This window comes from Aulonocara sp. 'chitande type north' Nkhata Bay, linkage group LG17, assembly GCF_057382095.1.
Source record: "Aulonocara sp. 'chitande type north' Nkhata Bay isolate Kocher_YH1m ecotype deep benthic linkage group LG17, A_spYH_male_GT1.1, whole genome shotgun sequence".
Taxonomy (NCBI): domain Eukaryota; kingdom Metazoa; phylum Chordata; class Actinopteri; order Cichliformes; family Cichlidae; genus Aulonocara; species Aulonocara sp. 'chitande type north' Nkhata Bay.
Window position 1 is genome coordinate 27,983,392 of NC_141360.1, and position 22,782 is coordinate 28,006,173.

A 22,782-nucleotide genomic window follows, 5' to 3' on the forward strand; every position below is an offset into this window, starting at 1 on the left:
ATTAGGGAGAGTTTGCTCTACCTTGTGAAAAGTGAGCAGTGACAGTTGATTTTCTTAGTCAGATTCACCTCCAGTTTGTCAGGTAAAAGAGTTTAAAGAGATAAAGAGTTTAACCAGTGCTACACAAAGAATCACACCTTTTCAAGCAGTTTTAAAAAAACCAAAACAAACTTTTATTGGTATCTCAGGAATACAGTAGACTGCTGTGCACAGCACATACGTACAAAAATAAAAGGAAAAAACTTTAATATCCTTACTTAGCATTGTCTGTTTTCAGAAACAAATAACTGAAGTTTGTTTCTTTTCATTTACAGTCATCAGCAAACCAAAACTAAGGCAGAAGGTGAGGTATATGAGAACAGAGGAGAGGAATAGAGAAGGATTTAAAAACAAAACAAAAAAAACAGAGAAAAAGCACACACCCTTAATCAGATTCAGAGCTCAGGCATGCTAAAGTATGTTAATCATTATTTTTTTTAAAAGAAATTCCTCACCTTGACTTAATTAAATTTGACCTATGATAAGAAAATGGAAGAAAAGAAAACAGATAAATCTGGATACATTTCTTTCTTTCTTTTTTTGGTCAAAGCTGATAGGTGAGTGTTTTGCTTTAGACACAAACTTTCCCTCTTTTAGAGATTGTTTTTCATGACCGATATTGTTTGAAAAGTTGCTTCCTTACACTTGTTTCTAATCAAGATGTCCTTGATAAGGGGCTGCCAGAGACTTTGGACATCTTGATTAGGGTGCTGGCTGAGAGAAGTGCTCTTTGCTTTCATGTCTTGCTCAGCTGAAAATACAGATTCACAACGGTTTACTCCCGAGGAGATCAGTGATATGACACGCAGCCTCATCAATGACAACAATGAGCCTTTTTTTCCCCTTTGTTTGTTTTGCTGACATTTTGAGCTACATTTGCTTTGCTGTATATAGCCTTGGCATTTGCAAAAAATGCCCTCAGAGCAGAAACAAGCCATTTAAGATTGGGGAAGAACACTGTTATGATTAAATGAGCAGCGTGGCGTGTTCAAATCTTGGGGTGCAGATGGAGCTCAGCAGCAGCAGCAGCAACAGCAGCAGAGGGCACGCCCTGAGGATGGCTGGGGAGCTGTCCTAAAGGACTGGAGTGCAGCAGGAGAGGTGAGGTGAGGCTTTGCGTGACTCTGCTCCCCACATACTGCATTAACTCTGCAGATGTCCCCTCCACAGAAATATCCCTACATGACTATTTAGAAAGGGGAGTTGACAGCAAGTTGCAGGGCTGTATTTTAAAGAGGTGGTGCTCTAGTTTCATAGGATGTAGTGCTGTTTCAGAAAATACTGCAGGTAAAAGGAACTATTAGAAATATGTTTTTGAGGGCTTAAGACAGTCCGACCCATATAGAAGACCACCCTGGTCATTGGGGTCGGGGTCCGTAACTCTGACCTTGAACTAAAAAAGGCTGAAAGGAGAGGAGGAAGCTCCTGGGTTACAGCTGGAATCCCAAGGTCTCTTGCTATAGCAAGTAAGCTGTGGGGTGAGGGACAGGCAGAGGTGGGAGGGTGGGATAGAGCTCAGGTATGTGGAAAGCTGCCTGTCATCCTGGCAGATCTGCATTCCTGCAGCAGGTTTGAAGAACAACAAAGACAGCAGGCCAGCTCTGTCACATACGTCTTTCCTGGATTTAAATAGTCCTGTTTCCTCTGTCACAGGCACAGACAGAGGCAGATGATCAAGCGTTCGTCAGTTCTGTTTTGTTTGTTTTTTTGTTTTTTTAAAGTAAACAGCTGCAGAAAGTACAGGGGTGAATGTACTTGGGAAGACTCTCAGGAATTCTCAGAATGAGGCAAGAGAAACATCTTTGGAATATATAACAAGATATTTGTGCACACTAACAGCGGGTCTGCAAAGCTTAATACACCTCTAATAAACTTTTCTTATTAAATAATCAGTTTTTGACTAGCTCAGCCATTCAGCTATAGCAAACTAAGATCAAAATCAACAGAAATACAGATGCAGAGTTAAGAAATCTAAGAATGTGGATCCAGTCCTCGAGCTGAACCGCGCTTTAGTCCTTAAAGTCATCTAGAATTGCATTTCAAAACATTTACCTCCAACACCTCACTGCCACTGCAGTGCTGCTGCTGCAGAAAGCAGATTCAAGCAGGGGAATTGCCCCAGGGCATGCACATCCTCTACCAAACTCACTGATGTGAGAAAAAAAAACAAATGTGGAAGCAAAGAGAACATTGAGGCACCATCATCGATGGTCGACTGTGCAGCCTGAACTCTTAACGCCTCATCCAGGCAACTGTAACAAAGCAGCATTGTATGGTTTTTTTTGTTTTTAAAAAAAGAAGAAAGAAAAAAAAGCTCCTGAATTCTTCTTCTTTTACATTTGCCAACTATTTACAAAGTTTTTTTTCATTGGTTTCATGGACAGTAGACATCATTTTCAATAGCAGCTATATCTTTGCCATTCAGAAAAAAAATGAAAATAAATAAATAAAAACCGCATCCCAGTTTACTGTGGGAGCCCTGTCCAAGACTATGTGCTGTAACATTTCTACTGTGCGCTCTATCTGCTCAAATAAAAATTTTCTCCATGCTGGGATAAATACATATTCCACCCTGTTTATATTTCGGCAATCCCACAAAGTCAAGCTCGTGGCCTTGTGCCAGTCTACATGGCTGACGGCTCTCTGGTCTCAACCACAGATTGTTTATTACTTAATCGATCTAATTACAGAAAATAAAATAAACCAGAGATAGTCAACCCCCTCCCCCTCCCCCTTCTGAGGCCCTGTTCGGTGTGTCAGCCCTATTTCTGACTCCAGCGGGTGTCTCTTACATGCAACTTTAAGGGGGCCACAAGTGGGAACACCAAGGCACCTTTAAATCGTGCAGCAAAGGTAGTGAATTTAACCACTGCCAGCTATCGATAATCAAGCGCTTAAAGGTTTGCGGAAAAAATAAATAACAAACTTAGCAGATATTTGAGCAGAACTCCATGCATCCCTTAATCGAGTAAAGTGGTTCTTTGAGGTAACAAAAAGTATTCATTTCACTCTCCAAAAGCACAGAATACAGCTCATCCTCCATCTCAACAAAAAACAAAAGGAAGTGACATTTAGTTTAGTTGCAGCAAGCACCAAGGTAAAGTGGGACAGGCAAAGTCTTCAACTTTCCCCTGTCCATAAAAACAATAAGCAGCACAGTATGGCATACATATACAAAGATAACTATCCAAATATACATATATATATATATATCTATATATATATATCTATATATCAGAATAAATATTTGTCTTTTCTTTTGCAGTCCATGGGTGTGTATATCATTACTATGCATTTCTATATTACCTGGAGGAACATCCACATGTGCAAATTGTTAAGTTATTGCCAGTTTGTCTCATAGTCGTGGGAGGAAATGTGTGACAGTCATGGCGGTGGTGGCCTTGTTGCCTCTCTTTACACGGCCATGCTTGCTGAGGGCGATGTAGAAGCCCTTGTAAACAAAAGACTCATAGGCGTTGTAGTTGTTGGGCAGCAAAGTCTCCTTGAACTTGCACTCGTCCTTGAAGACTCTCTAGAAAAAGAGAGAAGGACAGAGGGGTGGGAGCAGGGAGGGGGTGAGGGGTGTCAGTAAATCTCATGACAGACGCAGTACGAACATCACAACATATGCATGGTTTCCACATGACCTCTGCTTTGGAAAACAGCCTGCCTTAGACAGCATGCTTTGAGGGAAACAGGAGGAGCAGGCATGCTGTTGCAAAAGAAATGCCCTTTTCAAATGCAGACACCGGCCTCCTGCTTTTACTGCTAAACTCATAAAAAAAGTCTCCCGACTGGGTTCACATCCTAACACTAATCAAAAGGAGAAGTGAACGAGCTGCAATCAAAGGCTGAATAACACAGGAACACATTACAGTGTTTACTAGGACACATTGTATTAGCATAAAAAAACCCTCTTTTGCTACAAGTGCAGATCTGTTGTACATATATATGTGTAGAAAACTGTTACATGTAGATATCCTGCTTGGTTAAAGAATTAACATTAAAGCACAGTCAAAGTACGGCAAGTAGAAGCAGTGGTGCTAATTCTGACTTTAATATTGTAATTTTCATCAACTAGTAGTTAGAAGCTGTCATACCATGGAGCAAAAAAGGCTAATACAATATTTTTACTGGCTTTGGCAATTACAGACATATTTTTATATATTATTAATTTCTTTTAAATTAACAAAAGAAACCAAACTTGTCAAAAACCTTGAATACGGACTTAACAATCTAAACAGGGCAAAATTATGACCACAAGTGATAAGTTTGATTTTCATATTCAGCCCAAAGCCCAACACAGCAAACTGTAAATTAAAAATCGAACTATCGTTTCCATTTTCCCTGTGAGATACACGCCAGTCTGAGCTTGCAGAGTCATTGCAGATACACACTATTAGGCATCAGCACTAAGTTGTAAGGTTGGATGGGACTCAGATTTATAAAATGTCCATGCTTCAAGGATTTTTATGAGACATAAACAGCTCAGAACAATATTGTAGAATCCAATTTTAGTGTAAGAAGAGAGACCTGCTGTGATATTTGACATCAACTGTAGCTAAAAATACAGAAATTACACACACACACACACACACACACACACACACACACACACACACACACACACACACACACTTGCCTTTTATTTGGCATCTAAGGCATTAAACAGCATGTCATAACTGACCTACTTTTACAGACTGGCTATAATTTCCCTGTCATGATTTCACTGAAGATCGTTTGATTGTGCATAGCAGCTTCAGGAAAAATGAGAAAGAGACTCTTACACCAGGAATGTAACTAAGTACATTTACTCAAGTACTGGGGCACTTTAAATGGAAATAATGCACCTTTAGCTCTAGCTGCTTTGCAGGTTAAGCTGAAATATTATCACTGAGTGGGCCGTTCTGCTGCACAGCAACTTCATAAATCACTGTTTCCGATAACAGTTACTTTTGCTGAAATACAACTGTGAGTGTGGCATTTTTACTTGTAATGGAGTACTCTACGTGGCACCACTGCTTCTTTTACTTGAGAACAGGATACTTAAACCACTGACAGATTCTGACACAGCAAAAGATTTGAACATTGAAGCTTTCTTGGACCCTGCTGGGAAGCCCCCCTATCATCGCGGCATATTAATAACACAACAGCGCTCATAAAGTCGTGGATGCAGCAGCTATATGAACTCGTCTTACACTGAACAGGATATGTGTGTATGTGTGTGTGACAAGGAGAGAGAGAGAGAAAAAAGGGGGTGGGGGAGCCTCTGAAGTTGCGCACAAACGTACCGTTCCGTATAACCTTCCCCTGCTGTTCATTGCGACAAACAGCCCACTCCTCACTCCGAACAGGCTGATCACTCCTCGGTCCACGGTGGAGATCTCTATCAGACCTGAACGAAACATACTGTTAGGGAAGCAAAGACACAAGTCACACTGCGACTGGGGGTAAAGTCGAGTAACTGGCCTATGCAGCAGGGATGGGTGTAACCTTGCAGGTGCATTGCGACTGGATGATGCTCTCCCTGCTCAATTAGCCCCTTTGCAGTTATCAGCTATTTGCATGTTCGATGCGAGTGTAGTCGAGAGCGTGCTGAGAGGGACGGGAGGGTGCCCTGCTGTAGGGGACGGAGGGTAAAAATAAGTTAGCGTCTAAACTGGCTCAAGCATTCATGTCATGTTTTTGGTTTGGGAGGATATTTCGCACTGCACGGATGCAAAGCTCAGTACACTGGTTTTGCTTTCGGGAACTTTCAACCATGCCGACACCTCTTATTAAACATCATGCAAGATAAGTGAGCGGTTCTAACTTTTGCACAGCCCTGCGCATAGGGTTACACTCTTTTTCTGGGTCCAGTGCTTTGCCGGATGCAACTCACTGTATTGGTTCTCATTGTGTTCACCGCTTATCCTGCCATCCGGGAGCACCTGCAGGTGAAACCCAATGCCCACGTTGCAGTACAGTCGTCGCACTCTTTTGATGCCCTGCAAATAGTCACTCTCCCAGTTCAGCTCCGATTTCCCCCCAGTTATACCCAAGTAGGAGCGGGAGAAGAGGGTCTCCCACTTCTTTTCCAGTAAAGTCGCATTAGTCCTGCTCGGAATCGGATAAGATGAAACGATTCCCCAGAGAGAAGTCCACAGTACAATAACTGCCAGTAGCGTCCAGTGCGTCCGGGCCCCGCTGGACATACTGTAGTGGCACCTTTGCGCAATGGCCATCCAGTTTACCTTTGGGGCACGTGGTCAAAGTTACCTGCCCTAAAAATGCAACTCTTCTTGATTTCTGTCCTTTGGCATGGTGGTGGTAAAGGTTTATTTTGGGATCAAGATAGATCAAGGCCCCATAGCCCGAGATCTGAGCAGGAGGATTGGGACAGAGCGCGTCGGAGCTTGAATTGGTGCCGGTGGCGATGATCATCTTTCGCCGCTCCGCGCCTCTGATCAGGCAACGCTGGCCGTGGAGGGGGACACCACTCACCGCAAAACCAGCTCACCTTGCCCCCGACTCTCACATCCTAAAATGACATCACTGTGACTTCACCGCTGCACCCCCCATCAAAAAGTAGGAGATGGGAGGAGGAGGAGAAGAGTTACAGGACCCTGGCAGGAGCGGCAGCTCTGATAGGAGTAATGGGGGGTGCTGCACCTTCAAATCAGCGTCAAATAAGCGAGACAGATTGAGAAGAAGAGCATCCTGTGGTGCATTTCAAAATAATAATTAAAAAAACTTCCCTGCATCAGCTTCTCTCCCTGGTTAAAAAAAAAAAGCTGCACAGTTATATGCTGTGGCCTTTACAAAAACGCAGTCTAGCTGAATACACAGGATATTTTTTATTACTAAAGTCAAACTTTGAGAAGCTAAAATTATTTCTAATTATCACTAAAATAAGTTTTATAATGCATCGCAGCGAAAATACAAGGTCACAAAAACAGGGGTGGATTCGCCATGTTTGTCATCATCTCGTCTTTATTGTGTTTAAGGTGACAGACGCTTGATAAAAGGCAGTGACAGCAAAAAAAAACCCCCCACAATCAATGCATTAATCTTGAGTTCATGCATTTAGGCATTATGAATGAAAAAGACATTTTTCCTCTTGGTGTTTTTCTTTAAATTGTCACCCGTAAAAAATGGAGTTGAAAGAAATATGTGAACAGAGGTACTCAGGTTTACTTCTGTTTTTGGATGACTCTGGATATGATTTCAAACACAGAATTGTACTTAAAAGTTCAGTGATTGAGTTTTTAAACGTATGAAGACAGCTTTGATTTATAAGTTGATCATTTTTCAACTAACTGAATACTTGTTTAGGGGAGACCGGGGATAGTTGTAACATTTTTGACATTTCTGTCTGTAAACTGGAGCTCTTTTAAGGTAGTGGATTCAAAATGTAATGCAAAGTATTTACATGTCTCGGCTATTAAATAGTGCAGCTATTTTCTCTGCAGCACAATTACCCATTGCATGATATGGTCTCAAACACAAAGAGTGAAATGTTACAATTAACCCCATAGTCTGGGTTAGTTGTAACATATCCTGGGGTAAAATGTAACACAATGAAATAAGGGTACTAACAAAATATTAACATGTAATCTTTGTTTATTCAACACATGAACGCACTTACATCCATTTATGTAGCTATGTGTGTGTGTGTGTGTGTGTGTGTGTGACAGAATGCAGAAATCTAACTTTTGAACATATTCCAACCCCCCCCCCCCCAAAAAAGACAAATTATGGAATTTTCTGCAACTGAATATTTCATTAATTTTGGTTGGTCTTCCTTGAGTTTGGCCTCATTGGCTCAGTGGGCATTATAACCTACAACTCTTGCACCAATTTTGAACATAACAATGAAGCTGAAAAATGTAGTTGTTCACCAGCATCGCAATTCCATTACTTTTTATCATGGCTTACCTTGGTGTGGTTTGCAGAGTGCTTCAGAAAGATGAGGAAATCTGTTTCTTGCACCCATCCTGATTTATTTCCATTACCAGTACTTCCTACTGGTCCATCTCTGACACAGAGGTCTGCATAATGTATGTGTGGGAACACAAACAGTGGAGGAATTGTGTTGCCAATGGCCTTAACCGCATATACAAATGCGACCAGTGAACCTCTCTCTGCTGATGTCGTTGCCCCAACTTGTTTAATATAAGTTAAAGTAATAGTGTGGTAAGTTGTAACATCTGCATTATTGTTACAACTGACCCAGACTGTTGCTGTTACAACTGACCCAGACTCCTATAGCCATGAACTAGCTAACATTACAGCCAACGGCTAAAACATTAGCACTAAAGACCTACACAGAATATATCCCCATAGACATACAAATAACATAATTCAAGTTTGATGAGTTTAACTGCAAATCAGATAATGCTATTAGAAATTGAAATAAAGTAGAAAAACTTACTTTTTGGCATACAAATTACTTTTTTTCGTGTTAAATTGTCTGTGTTTGACAAAATGTGCTGATTTTTCACATGTGATAGCAGAACTGAGTTGGGCATGCACAGGATGAGTCACATCATTTGAAACTTAGCCCTGATTGGAGAAATTGGAAGTGTTACAACTGACCCACGTTACAACTATCCCCGGTCTCCCCTACATTAAGGATCACCAGAAAATGGTAAATAAATAAATAAACATTTCCTAGAACTTATTTTGGTCGTTTATTGTGGTACAAACAACATGCAGTGGGATGTTCATACATTCTTTTCTTATTTTATTATGTCACATAATTTGTGTACATGAAATACTTATAATGACATTCTCAGTAAATACAAGTGAAAATGTTTTGAAATTAAAAAACAAAACAAAAACATCCTTTAACTGCAGCAAGCACAAACACTTATGATAGTGTAAATGTTATTAGCAGTTATTTTGTGTTTAGATTTTTTGCTTGATGTGGATCTTTAATGTAGTTTACTGTTTGTGTGGCCCTTTACTGTGCAATGCAAGGGTTATGGGCATTGTTGCAATAGTAATGCTGAGTGATTCTGGCTATTGTATTGAAGACATACTTTTATAGTAATAAACTACTTATAGTACTTAAAGTATGAATACTAAAATTGAAGAACAATGGCAACCAAACAGCTGACAGTATTATACTTTACTGTACACTGTAAAATAACAATTTAATAGTTGTAAATCTAGATGACAGTGCTTACTGTACAGTACAACCCCCCCCCCCCCCCCAAAAAAAAAACATAAATAAAATAAAATTAAAATAAAAGGTTTATATGGAAAATTACAGTAGGATCTTCAAATGTATAACAGCATAAATGACAGTATTATACTTAAAAATGTACATGTCATATAGCAGGGAAATGTAATACTTTTTACAGTCGAATACTACTGTTATACTTTACATGAGGAGTTATAATGGTATAATGGGAAACATACATGTGGCCATATTACAGTGTAAATGCAGGACATTACTATTTGTTTTTACAGCAAATAACTGTTCTACATTACAGTATAAAATTTAAACAGTTAATAGTTAAATGCTGGCAAAATCATTTAAGTACTTTTTGATAGTTTCCAAGCAGCGACATTGTCTGATTTTATTTTGAAGGCAAGCTAACCTATTTTTCAGCCTTCCTCTAAATAATGGAGCTGACTTAACCCCGCTCTTGCTCACATGGGAGACATGTGGGAGGGGAGGGTGTGTGTGTGTGTGTGTGTGTGTGTGTGTGTGTGTGTTTGACTTTCATTGGCTTTAAGCAACCATGGGATGGATGGATGGATACTGTGTCCAGGGCCCAAATCGGGACAGTGGTCATATGTCCTGGCAGCCTGCTGCCTTATTTAGAAGGAAGGTGTAAAAACAGTCGCAGCCAGTCACAGCAGAGCAAATGGCAATCATGTCTGACACTTCCTTAGCTGTTTGTCCAGGAAGTTTACACAACCAAATATTCTGCCTGGTCAGATTGCGCGTTATTATTGTAAGTAACACACCCTGCAACTAACATAAAAATATAACTGGCATATATCAAATACTTGGCATTGTTTTGGGTAACCCATTAAATTCAGACCCAGAAAGTTGTACTGCTGATGGAAATAATTAGGCAAAAATAATCATTTTACTTTGGATAAATATCCACATTTTGTTCTATCATCATTTAAAAGACTTCATTTCAACAAATTGACATGGTTTGTTCAACGGAAACTATTTTCACAATGAAATAATTCTTATTTACTGCTTCTTAGCAGTACATAAAATCATTCTAGTGAATGATTTAGAGCATACTATAACGCCATTCTAAGCATTTACAACATTTACTACAATTTCCCTTGTGGGTGAATGTATGTAATAAAAAAGCAAACACTGTCCCTGAATTATTCACAATCAATAAAAAGGTTTGGTTATAACATTGTGAAAATAAAAATAATTCTGAGTGCACTGGGTTCACCCCCTCCGCCTCGCTTTACATCCATGTTTGCATCCTGCTCTGCAGGGTGCTGGTAGGAGATGAAGGCTCAGGGGAATTCCCAGATTGCCACAGACCTCTGAGGCCCCGAGGTGGTATCTGCTGCCAGGGAGCCTCAGACCCACCTTAGCAACTGTGGAGGCCTCAGTGCAGATAAACAGCACTACCAAGAGACTCCACGATGGAAAAAAAGACAACAAATAAACAAACCGTTTTAATTTAGATTCTAAACTGGGAGGATACGTTTGAAAATGGCCCACAGCCAAGCTGCATTTAGACACACCAACACACTTAAAAAAACAATCAAAGCTAAGCAGGAAATGCTTGTATGTTATGAACACAACTGCACAAAAATAGTCTACATTTTCATAGTTTAAGATCCAAACATGCGATATCATATATAGTCAAAGCAGATGCTGGGAGACATTTTCTGTGGAGCTCTAGAGATACATTTACTTTTGGTACTAGTTAAACCAGCTTATTGGTCACCTGGGAGACAGTGAAAAGAACTTCTGTCTCTATCTGCATCTCTTCTTCTTCAATTGTTGCATTGGTTGCATAGTGTGAATCTTTATAGACTCTAAAAGACAAGAACTGGGTGCACAAGTTTGACTTTATTTAGGATTGTCTCTAATCCACAAGGGGGCAAAAGTAAACATACAGGCATATATACATGAACCCCAAGTAATATTTGGTCAACTGTGCCTTAGCAAGTTGCACCTTGACCAGATGCTTCTGGCAGCCATCAACATGCTTCTGGGATAATTCTGGATATTTAAACACTCTTGGCAGAACTGATAGAGTTCATTTAAGCATAGTCCTGAAATTTCTAGTTGGTTTGAACTGAAAGATTTGGGAAGGCCATTCCAGAAGCTGTTATCCTGCTTCATCCATTTCAAAACCAGTTTTGATGGTGATGTTTGGGATCATTGCCTTGTTGGAACACACGACTTTGTCCAGGTTTCAATCATCTAGCAGTCTATTTGAGCTGAAGTTGAAGAATTTCGAGGTAGTCCTCCTCTGCCATTATTCCATTCACTTGCAATGTACCAGTACCACTGGCAACAAAACAGCCCCAGAGCATGATACCACCACCACCATGCTTGACAGCTAGTACAGTGTTCTTAGTCAAGTCATCTTTATTTATATAGCACATTTAAAAGACATCAAGTGTCGGCCAAAGTGCTGAACAGAGGGATAATATAATAAAATAATTAAAATAGAAAGAAAACATTTAAAAACTTTAGGCATTTGTCACTCAAGCCTGTCACGCCTGCAACTTGTTCAAAATGCAGCCGCAAGGCTCCTGACGGGTACTAGAAAGAGAGAGAATATTACTCTACATTGGCTGCCAGTTAAACATAGAATCGATTTTAAGGTTTTATTATTTGTTTTTAAAGCTCTCCATGGTTTGGCTCCAGGTTACATTTCAGATCTTCTTAGCCTGCACTTACCCACTTGATCTCTGCGCTCCTCCAGTCAGATGGTTTTATCAGTTCCACGCTCCCAGCTCAAATCTAGAGGTGACAGGGCTTTCTCCATTGCCGCCCTGAGACTCTGGAATAGTCTTCCCCCCTTCATAAAATTCTCTTCATCCTTGGAAGTCTTTAAATCGAATCTCAAGACCTACTTATTTTCCAAGGTTTTCGGATCTCTTTGATATCTTTTTTTATTCTGTCTATTTGGTCTTTTATCTTATTGGATGGTGTTGTATGTGTATAGTACAGTGTTCTTAGGCTTGAAAGCCTCAGTTTTACTCCTCCAAATATTCCCTTTGTCATTGTGGTCAAATTGCTCAATCTCTGTCTCATCTGGCCATAAAACCTTGGTCAAGCTTTTGGCTTTGGACAGCTGCAAATGTCTATCAGGATTGAAGGTGATGCTTTTAGACCAGGGGCTTCTTTCTTCTTTCTCAGTCCATAGAGACGTAAAGCTGTCTTTACTGTGAACAAGAATGTTCCAGCAGTTTCTAATTCATGGCAGGCTTGAGCCTTTGTGGTTCCTGGGTTGTTCCTGAACATCCTAAAAAATCTTCTCTAATCAGACGGTGACAGTTTGGGTCTTCTTCCAAAGAAGACCCAAAGTGGTGATACATCTGAATAACAGTATTCAGACGCATTTGTTTGAACTGATGATCTTGGAATCTACAGATATTTAGAAATGTTTATTTAATGAATTAAATTAAATGTATTTAATATTTATTTAGGTCACTCATGATCAATAACTAGAAGTGAGTGGGCCTTGTCAAGTCAAAAAACGCTTATTAAAAGATTTAAGAGCACATATGTGTATATTTGACCTTATATTTACACTTTTGACCTTGTGTGGATTAGAAAAAAACATACATTGAAATTTGCGCACCTAATTCTTATTTTTAAAGCGTTTAAAGATGCATGCATGTGTGAATTGTTTCATCACAGAATAAGAACACTTCAAAGAAATCTTTAAAAGCCCCAAACTTATCATGATCATGGTAATTCTAGGGAGCAATAAAAACACAATCATATTATCAGAATAAAATAACAAGAAACTGCACTTGAAAATATCCCAGAGGGTTTTTGGATATACTTAATTCGCTGAGTAAATTAACGCTGTGGGCAGAAAATTTGGAACCAGGATAACCTTCCATGAAAACCCCCTTGATGAATTGAAGTAAAGCAGAGAATTAGGATTTTTTTTAGTCCCAGTGGGACAGAAATACTGGATCAGGCTGAATAACAAATTAATGACACAGGCTCTTGATTTGCTTTGTAAGCACACGACTATGCAAACCAAGGCAACCAATACCCTGAATAGACAAAACTATTGACAGGGTGGAACTTTAATCAATGGAGAGTGGCCACCTTTAATGAGACGGTGCTGAGCTCCTGAGATTAATTCAGCTAATGCTGTTAAACTGGTGTGACGCTGAGCCTGCTCTTTAGTAAAGGCACCTCTCTGAAATCCTGAAAACTTACAAACAGATGCAGTTTTGAGCAAATTATGCTTTATACCACGTTTTTGCACAGCGGAAGATTACAGCAGACAGAGTGGGTAAGGGTAGTAAACATGTTTTAATCCTACCTACTTCACAGTCACTTAACATTAAGAGTGTAAATGCAGGAAAAGAGAAAAAAATGATATTTTTATCAAGAAAAGTAGCTGATTATCATCTTTAAAAAGCACTTATTCATCAATAATGTAAAGTCATGCTGCAGTGATTTGTTATTGGAGTTTTGGGCCGCTAAAACGAAAAAATGACATCAAGCCGTGTAAGACGAGTGACACGTGCAGCAGCCTTAATTTCCTCTAACGCATACACACTGATTACTTTCGTTTAGTTCACGCTGTCTTTAAGATTATTATTCTTAAGTTTGGAAACTACCTCCAGGGCCATAAGAGACATGAAGATGCCTTTGTTGTTACAAGCATGTTGTCTACTATGTTGGCTGGCTAGTGAGAGAGTTGAATAATACTCACCAAACTGTGGGGCAACAGGAAGGCAGAAACTTGCACACATATTGGAGCAAATTGATTTCTCCTGTAGACTCGGCTTGACTGAATAAATTAGAGCTGAAGTAGATGACAAAGAAACTGGAGACTCACACAAACAAAAGTATCTGCATTTTACCGTCGTCATGTCAGCTGTCTTTTCTGCAATTATAGGATCTATTTAGTGCTCACACCCACACACACACACATGGATACACAGAGCTTAGTCGGAAAACCAGAAAGGAGCATAGGAAAGAGCTTTCCAAACAGGTTTTGTTCATATTACCAAAGTGTAAGTAACTGGATACAGGAGGACGCAAAGCTCTTTCAATCACTTTTTTATTAACAGGGGGTTTAAATGATGATATTGAAACAACAGCTGGGAGACCCTGAGACGGAGAGGGGATTTCTCTAGCATGACATCAGAGTCACTGGCAGGGATGGGAAATAATACTCAGTCCAACTGTGTGAGGACTGACAAAGCTGAAGAGGCCTTCACAGGAGTAAAACGTCACAATTGCAGCAGTTAATGTCACTAGATTTACAGGTATTTACTCATAAACCAAGGACATATTAAAACAGTGAGTGGATGATAGCGCATGGTGGAAAGTCACTGAGGAAAAAACAAAGTCATTAGGATCCTGAATGCTGGCGAAAACCTTTGTGCCAGTGCATGTTGCAGTATTTTGTCTGGTTAAATATGAGCCTTAAACTGTTGGTGGGACTATATAAACGAGTTACGGGTAAACTGTCATTGAAATCCATAAGTCTCCAACTCTACACTTAAAAGTTATAATTTACTTTGCTCGGGGAAGAAAAGCAAACTGGTGATCAATCTAAAACTACTGGCTACAATGGTAGCACCCTAAAGGAGCAAACGGGTTCAGCTTTTTGCTGAACCAGCTAATGTATAATTCAGTAGCTGGGTCACGCTTTTGTCTTTTGCAGCTTTGCCTATTTATGACACAGAGAGAAAGTGGAAATACTGTGAAAACCTTGCTAACTGACATAAAACGTATGCAGTGGCTTTAAACTATGGAATAAATCTGGTTCTTTCACTATTACTTTGTCAAGCTTAAAGCTCCACAGGGGACACAAAGAGCAGCCTGCCAGGATGGAGGGTTCCCAGTAAAAATATCTTTTCAAGGGTACAGCTTGTGTACCTTGCAGAGAAAGATGTGCCTGCTGCTAAATTAGGCGTACAGTGACTAAGGGAAAAAGAAGCCAGGCAGTGGTGACTTTTCAGGCGGTTTAAATCCCAAAGAAATGACACAGCAATTTTTATTTTCATGCCAGGAAGACATACACAGCACACAGTTGTTAAGTACATGTGTTCAACTATGCTTATTAATACAAATATCTAATTAGCCATCCACAGCGACTGGGTGTAGACAGGGTCAAGACGACCTGCTCAAGTTTAAACTCAGCATCAGAATGATGAGGAAAGATGATTTCAGTGACTTTGAATGTGACATGGTTGCTGTTCTGAGTATTTCAGAAACTGCTGATCAGCTGAGGTTTTCCCACACAACCATCTCTTGGGTTTGCAGAGAATCGTCAGAAAAAGATAAAATTCCCAGTAAGCAGCAGTTCCCGGGTAGAAAATGCCTTGCTGATGTCAGAGGTCAGTGGAATATGGCTTCCAAGTGATGGTGAAGCAACAGTCACTTGTTACAGGTATGTAGAAGAGTAACACAGTGCATCAATCCTTGAAGGAGATGGGCTACAGCAGGAGAAGACCACGCCAGATGCCATTCCTTTCAGATAAGAATAGGAAATTGAGACCGCAATTAACACAGTGTCACCAAAACTGGAGAACATGATTGGAAAAATGTTGCCTGGGCTGATGAGTCTCAATTTCTACTTTGAGATTTAGATAGTAAGAGCAGAATTTGGCGTAAACAGCATGAAAGCACGGAACGAACAGAAGATTTATCTCCACCAAATGTGTGATGCTACCATGTCAATGTGGACCAAAACCTCTGGGGAATGTTTCCAGCACCTTGTTGAATGTATGACATGAAGAACTACGGCAATTCTAAAGAAAAGGGTGGCCCAATCTGGCACTAATATGATGTACCCATTGCAGTGGCTGGTGAGTACAGTTTTCACACCCTTTGTAACATTAAAACTTTGCACTGTTTAACAGTTATTTCTGTAAACGTTCAAAGCAAAAATCTAACTTTTTACTGCCTCCAACTTCATAAAGGTGAGGATTTGTTGTCGTCCTTTGTTACATGCAAGGATAAATTTAATATAGTAGGATTTTTCACTGTGTTACACATCCATTGTGGGACAGGTGAATTTTAATTGGAGTATTTCATCAAGCAAAAACTGTGAGAACTGCATCTTATCGACAAAGGCCCCAGGATACCGTAGAACTGCTTGTGCACTGGGAAGAGTGATTGGCTCACATCATGATCATTGATCTCCCTTTAAGCTCAGTAATTGCGATCTTATCCCACGGAGCTCAAAGATGTGTAAAAATCCGCCCAACAAGCGTGCTATGTTCAGACAGTTTTGCAAGCATTACACTGGAGTAGTGTTAACCTGAAAAGTGCAAGCTCAGCAGGGCTGTCGACTCATAAAGCCTTTAGCATGTAGCACTAAGAATGTTTTACAGAGCAGTTAATATGGCATGTATCTCAATTTCTGTCATTCAATACCTACTGACTACATTTTAAATATGATAACACCTGCTGAAAAAGACAATATATCAAATAAAAGTGCAAGGATAAGTTGAGCAAAAAGTGTAATTTTTACTGGCATGACTGAGTACCTGATCCATTAAAGGATCAATCTATCTGTGGTGGTTTCTTTTAACCTCAACATTAATCTTGTCTCTTCTCAGCTCTGTACAAAATACCTGAGGTTGAAATTTGGTCACTGCCAAATCTTCGGCGTAATCAACTGATCCTTCGATGCAAAAGCTGGCAGTCTTAAAGAAGACCACGAGGAAGGCTATGTTTACGTGGCTACCATGCTGAAAAGTCAGACAGTTTGGTTTATGGCTGTAGGAAGAGATAGAGATCAGAGGAGGTGTCAGCTGCTGAGTCGGCTGCCGATTCCCCTGGCTCCTCTTCCCTCTCTCCCAGGAACCCAACACCAAACCAGGCCACCGGGACCGAGCAGGAGAATGCGAGGAATTCTCTCAGCACATTTGCTCACTGCTTTGCACGTTCTCACCCTTGCGGGATGAAAACCATGCCGCCAGCCCCGTGGATGCGACCGCCTTGCCCCTTTGTGAGCGAACTCGAGGGTGGGCAACAGGGCGGCAACGAGCGGAGGATCAAGGCAATTTTGCTGATGGGTAGAGGAGAGCGTCAGGAATGGCACACTGCTGAGAGAGTGAGTCATCCTGGATGGAGCTGCTGTCATCCTGCCAGCACAACAAAGATCAGATCATTTATTTTTGTCACGGCCCCCGCTGGATGAAATCTAAACCCATAAGGAATGGATCAAAGCTTCTGGCATGCTGCCAGTCCTGGAGAGCAACTAATAACAAATGGCACTTGAGAAAGATCCAGAAAAATAAGTAGCCAACCAGTTTTTATTTCTTTTTAAAACAAAACCAAATCACAAACAAATTTAAGTCATTGAGTAAAACTTGGAAGCAAAGTAGCAGACCACTGATTACTAGTCTTTTCTAGTTCCAAAGATAAGTTGCTGGCAATTAAAAGCAGCGATCAGAAAAGAATGAGGAGGTAAAACACCACAGATGACCTCACGCAGAGGGAAAAGGAGCAACTGTATAAGCAGGTGAGGAGGTCAGGTGGTAATGGTGATGTCTGGTGGGCAGGTGTGGAATAATAAGCACAACAAGGAAGTCCTGAGAGGAAAAAATGGGTGTAAAATTTCATAGCGTATCTTTAGAATGATTTATTTCTCTCCTGTAAATGTTTATTAAGTAAATACTTTAACTATTTTAACTGTAGATTAATGTAAATAAAGACATTTCTGACAGAGCTGCCACAGCAGGTAGTGCTGCATATTCAATCTTACACCAGATACCCTTCCTGATGCAAAACCCAAGGAATGTGTGTCTACCACAAATTCCACTTATGAATCACTTATGTGTTTAGGATGACCAATTAACCCAACCTCATGCAAGTCTTTGGACTGTGGAAGGAAGCAGGAGTACCAGAGAGAACATGCACCCTCCACACAGAAAGGTCCAAACCTGGATTTGAATCCCCAGCATAAGTTAAAAAAAAAAAAAAAGTATACAATAAAACCTGAATTATGGGGAACCAAAACTGCCCAAAGACAAATAAATACATACATTTTAAAACACATACAAATACAATACTATTTCTAATAAAAATAATAAATGTAAAATTTGTAATGAGAAAAAAAAAGATTTATCCCGTGACACATTTATAATAACAGCTTCTTCATTTGCTTAGTAAGGCATAAAAATATGCAGATGCAAAGATGCAGAAATAAACAACAGGGACAAATTTAAATATGGAAATAAATGGAAAAGCAAAATAAATAAATAAATAAAACCTGAGAATAATTAACACAGAAGCCAATAAATATAAAACTATTACTTTATGTGGCATTTATCAATGCCAACAATCATATTTCATTTTATTATATTATGGCTATTTAATACCCTATTAATCAGAGTCATTAATTTTTATTTTTTTATTTTGGCTTTTTTGGTCCTCCATAGATGACACCGCCTCAGAGTAAAGCCCAACAAAGACACATTAAAGAATGATATATAGTTAATAAAACATTGTGTGCTAATGAATAGAGGTACAACCTCTTAACAATTTCCTTTCTGTGTGGAAAAAATGCTCCGGCTGCACCCTCCACGTGTGCACATGTGGACATCGCCCTCTGGTGTCCGACAGATCTCTGAATGCACGGGGGTGGGGGGTGGAAGAACCTCCTCCCCCTGTCAGGCATGATAACTCTCTGCATTGCAGCATTGGGTCGCTGGCAAGAGGTCTGACTGGGATCACTGACACTTGAATAAACTTCTGTGAGCTTAACCGTTTGCAATATTAATTCTCTGCATTTCATGTAAGCACAGATCGACAGAGTGGGTGTTCACAAAAAGAAAATGAGTATCTCAAAATGCATAATGTGCACTTCAGGTGCTCAGCTAAACATAGTAAAAAGGAAACTGTGCCATCCCCTGCATTGCAGGTTGTGTACCTCAGTGGGATAATCAAAATAGAGTCAGGCTATAAACTACAGAGTCCAGTGAAGTTTTTTCCACTGTGTTTCAGGTCATAATTGATCACTAAAAAGTTTTAAAAAATTCCTTGTGAGCAAGCCAGTGTTCCTTTCCAGAGGCAGCCGGCTGCTTCCAGAAGTTTGTGGACACTTGCTGGCTCTTAAAGATAGCCGTGTGTTTTGGTTGGCACACAAGGAGCAGTGCACTTTGTAGGAAATGCATAACAGCGAATCTGAGATAGTCGATCTATCAGTCTTTCAACAATGAGACGGGAGTGAGAGCGCTGCATCCCAGGCACGACGACACATAAGTCACTGAGATCTCGTGTGCTTGTCTCCTTTTGCCTGTGACCCACCTGCTGAAAGGTCGCCCTAATGAGACTGCTCCCCGGGCGCCCTTCAAGTGCAGGAAACAATGCTGTGTTACAGATGCTATTTTGAATGCTGTCACGGTGTAAAACTGGCAGCGTTGAATTATTGCCGGCCCTTTGATGCTGTTTTTATCCCCACCATCTTGTCAGCACATGTAATCATACTGCAGATTCCTCCTCTGGGGCCTGATATCGTCAGTAACACTGCCCCAAAAACACAAGTGAAAACGTCTTGTCACAATGATTCAGCATATAAGAACTTGTAAAAAACTTTTTTTTTTTAAAAAAGAAAAAGAAATCCGCTTTTGCTCTTCTCTCATGCAAGCACCCAGTGATTCGATACTCAGTATTAACAGAGCTGGACTCATGACATGAGCTTTTTAAAAGGTGAAAAATAAAGCGGGCTGGACAGGGATGTTTCTAGGAGTTTTTAAATGGGGTGGGACCAGGAGAAAGGGGGAGGGGGGCACAAATAAATACCAAAACACTTGTAAATAGGTTAAAGCGAGATAATGTAGCTAAGAAAATGTAGTCGATTTATAGTCATTAAAATGATTTATTGTCTTAAGTGGTGGAAGTAAAGAACAATGTCTCACACATCTTTTAAGTTAACCTTTCCAAAGTAAATTAGTTGGAGGCATGTGAAAAGGAGTTTGTTTTTCAAAACTTAAAAATTGCTTTACATCTGCAATGATTACAAGAATTTTCAGTTCATGTTATGAGATTATTTAACATTATATTACTCACTGGACACTTTATTAGGTACACATTGGTGGTAGCTGGAACGGGAAGAAGCTGGAACCATTCCTCAGAGATTTTGTTCCATATTGACATGACAGCATTATACACTGACCCGGTACCACCCTAAGGAAAACGCCCGTGGAAGTCAATTTATCTTACGCATTTCATAAGTTCAACTTCCTTGCAATAACCTGGAATCTGAATAAACCATGACTACCCATGGGTTGGAGATTTGAGCAGTAGTAGTAATGGCTAATGAGCAGAAATAAGAAAAAGCCCGGTTTGCTTTTCTTTCTCTAAGCTCATTTCTTTCTGCTACAGTCAGCTACATCCGTCAAGTCACCGATCTTTCAAAAATATTTCACCATTTTCTAACCCTCAAGTAGACAAATCTAAAAAAACAAAAGCCACACTGTCTGCGATTATGTCATCTCAGCGTAATTACCAGTTTCTAAACTGTCCAACTTATAATAAGTGTTCCCGTCAATATCCAAGTCATAATTACCACTATAAGTAGTTTTCCAAGAAGAGCCCAAAGAACAGACTCACATGCATGTTAGGTTAATTGGTGATTCCAAACTGGACATATAGGTGTGGATGTGAGTGTGACCAGTTTCTTTCTTGGCCTGTGCTGGACTAGTGACCATTCCAGAGTAATGAGAAATAGTCTCACAAGCATAGATGCACTGAAATATAAAAGATATGGTGTCAATTTGTGACCGGATAGTATGAAAATAAAGCTTCATAAAAGCCATAACCTTTGTGTAGATTACAAAGGATTTATGTTGGCTTTATTTCTTTAAAGGTTTGCAAGCCTTTAACATCCTCTAACTAACACTGCCTGATCCTTTAATCCTGCAATGCTTTAAACAATCATAACTTTTAACTGGACACACTGACATGTCAGTTTGCCGTGTCAGTGTGCGCAGCCTACATGTCCTAAAATCTCTTCACGATTGTACCTCGGCGGCCTCTCATCTCCCTTGCAATTAGCTTTGTGGCCGCCGCATGTGTACACCAAAAAAAGTGAAAATTCCCGTGAAAGCATGCAGTTCAGAAGACGAGGTCTAAGACAACAAACTCCGGAAGCCACTGATTGACAGATCTGTCTGCCCACTCTGATTCCCTGGCTAAAGCTGTGGCTGCTGTGGCAGTGCTGTGGTCGCCGCCGCTCCACGTCTGAAGATGCAAGGCCATTTCTAGGTTACAATAACAAACAGCACTCTGACACAACTGCAACGCCGGATATCCGAAACACTAAGAGCCCATCAAGACAAATTTAGTTTGAGGCTTGTAACTAATTGGTGCCCCCGACCTATGAATGTTCTCTCAGACAGAGCATTTTGTCCCCACGAGCAGCTAAAAATATGCCTGGTTTGCAGCATAATAACACAGCTTGGAAGGACAAATAACCTCCTATGGAGTACTTCTGTTACATTAACAGCAGTACTCAATCATATTCATGCGCAACACTATATTTTTTCAACGTTCCTAAAATATCTTAATAGTGCAGAAGCAGTCTAGTTTCTCGTTGCCCTGTGAGGAATGTAAATAACAACACTGCAGTCTCCACCTGCGGAACAACCATACAGGGGCATGGGTGCAGGGCTCAGAGAGCCCCACACAAACTACCACTCTGAGATGCTATAGAGCGCATAATGATGGCATTCACATCAGTGGTTGAGGGGGGGGGGGGAAACTGCCTCCTGACCACTTCCAACAAACAAGCTGAAATTAAGACCACTGATGACCTCACGGATGCCAACTAGGCTAGTAAACCCAACTGGATGCCTTGGTCCAAAATAGCCTAGTAATGCTGCCTAGTGTTGCCAGAGAAAGAAAAAAAACAATCTTTATGAATTTTTAAATATGTTACATAATCCACAAATTAAATCTAACAAGGATTAATTTGCGTAAGTAAATTAGAGAAACAGTTACCCCAAATTTCCCTTGTCCCTCTGGACCTCGTTACTCATGTCTTTCATGCATAGAGCCAACTGCTGTAAAATAGTTACTCAGTTTGGGCTTTGTTACAGGGTTTGTTATGAATTAGAGCGACTATAACTGCAGTCTAAAATGCAAAATAATTATCTTTATGTTTTACATTTTTGACATTTTAACCTTGAGATTAATTCACAGACTGTACACCACTAAAACATGCACAAATGTGCAGTATTACCTTTTTTAAAGACAAATTATCATCACATAGCTTAACAATATAAACCCATATAACTGCCACTAAACTCACTAACAGGATATTTCTACTTTTACTTTAGTTTATGTAACAGTCTTTCCCTCTTTAGCGGTCATGTGACTTTGTTTGGGAACATATAGGATTTAGACGTGGTAATTTTAACTGTAGCAGCATATATTCTAAACATTTCCTACAGTTATAAACGGATGTATACGTGTAGATGTGCCAGAGAAACGTGACTGTCGTTTCAGGATTAACTTCGGCATTTTAAGAGAATGCAGGGGTGTGCTCAACCTGTCATTAGTAGCACCGGAATAAATATAATATAAGCATGTATATATGT

At 40.1% G+C, this 22,782-nt stretch overlaps 1 protein-coding gene across 1 annotated transcript; it reads right to left on the bottom strand.

The window, feature by feature from the left end:
- Window positions 1-155: 155 nt before the first annotated feature.
- LOC147310228 (fibroblast growth factor 6-like) lies at window positions 156-6,792 on the bottom strand. The gene is made up of 3 exons (XM_086269661.1): window positions 5,921-6,792; window positions 5,331-5,434; window positions 156-3,571 (listed from the first exon to the last, which is right to left on the bottom strand). Exons 1-3 carry the CDS (start codon window positions 6,261-6,263, stop codon window positions 3,395-3,397), a joined length of 624 nt encoding a protein of 207 aa, XP_086125787.1. The 5' UTR covers window positions 6,264-6,792; the 3' UTR covers window positions 156-3,394.
- Window positions 6,793-22,782: the final 15,990 nt, after the last annotated feature.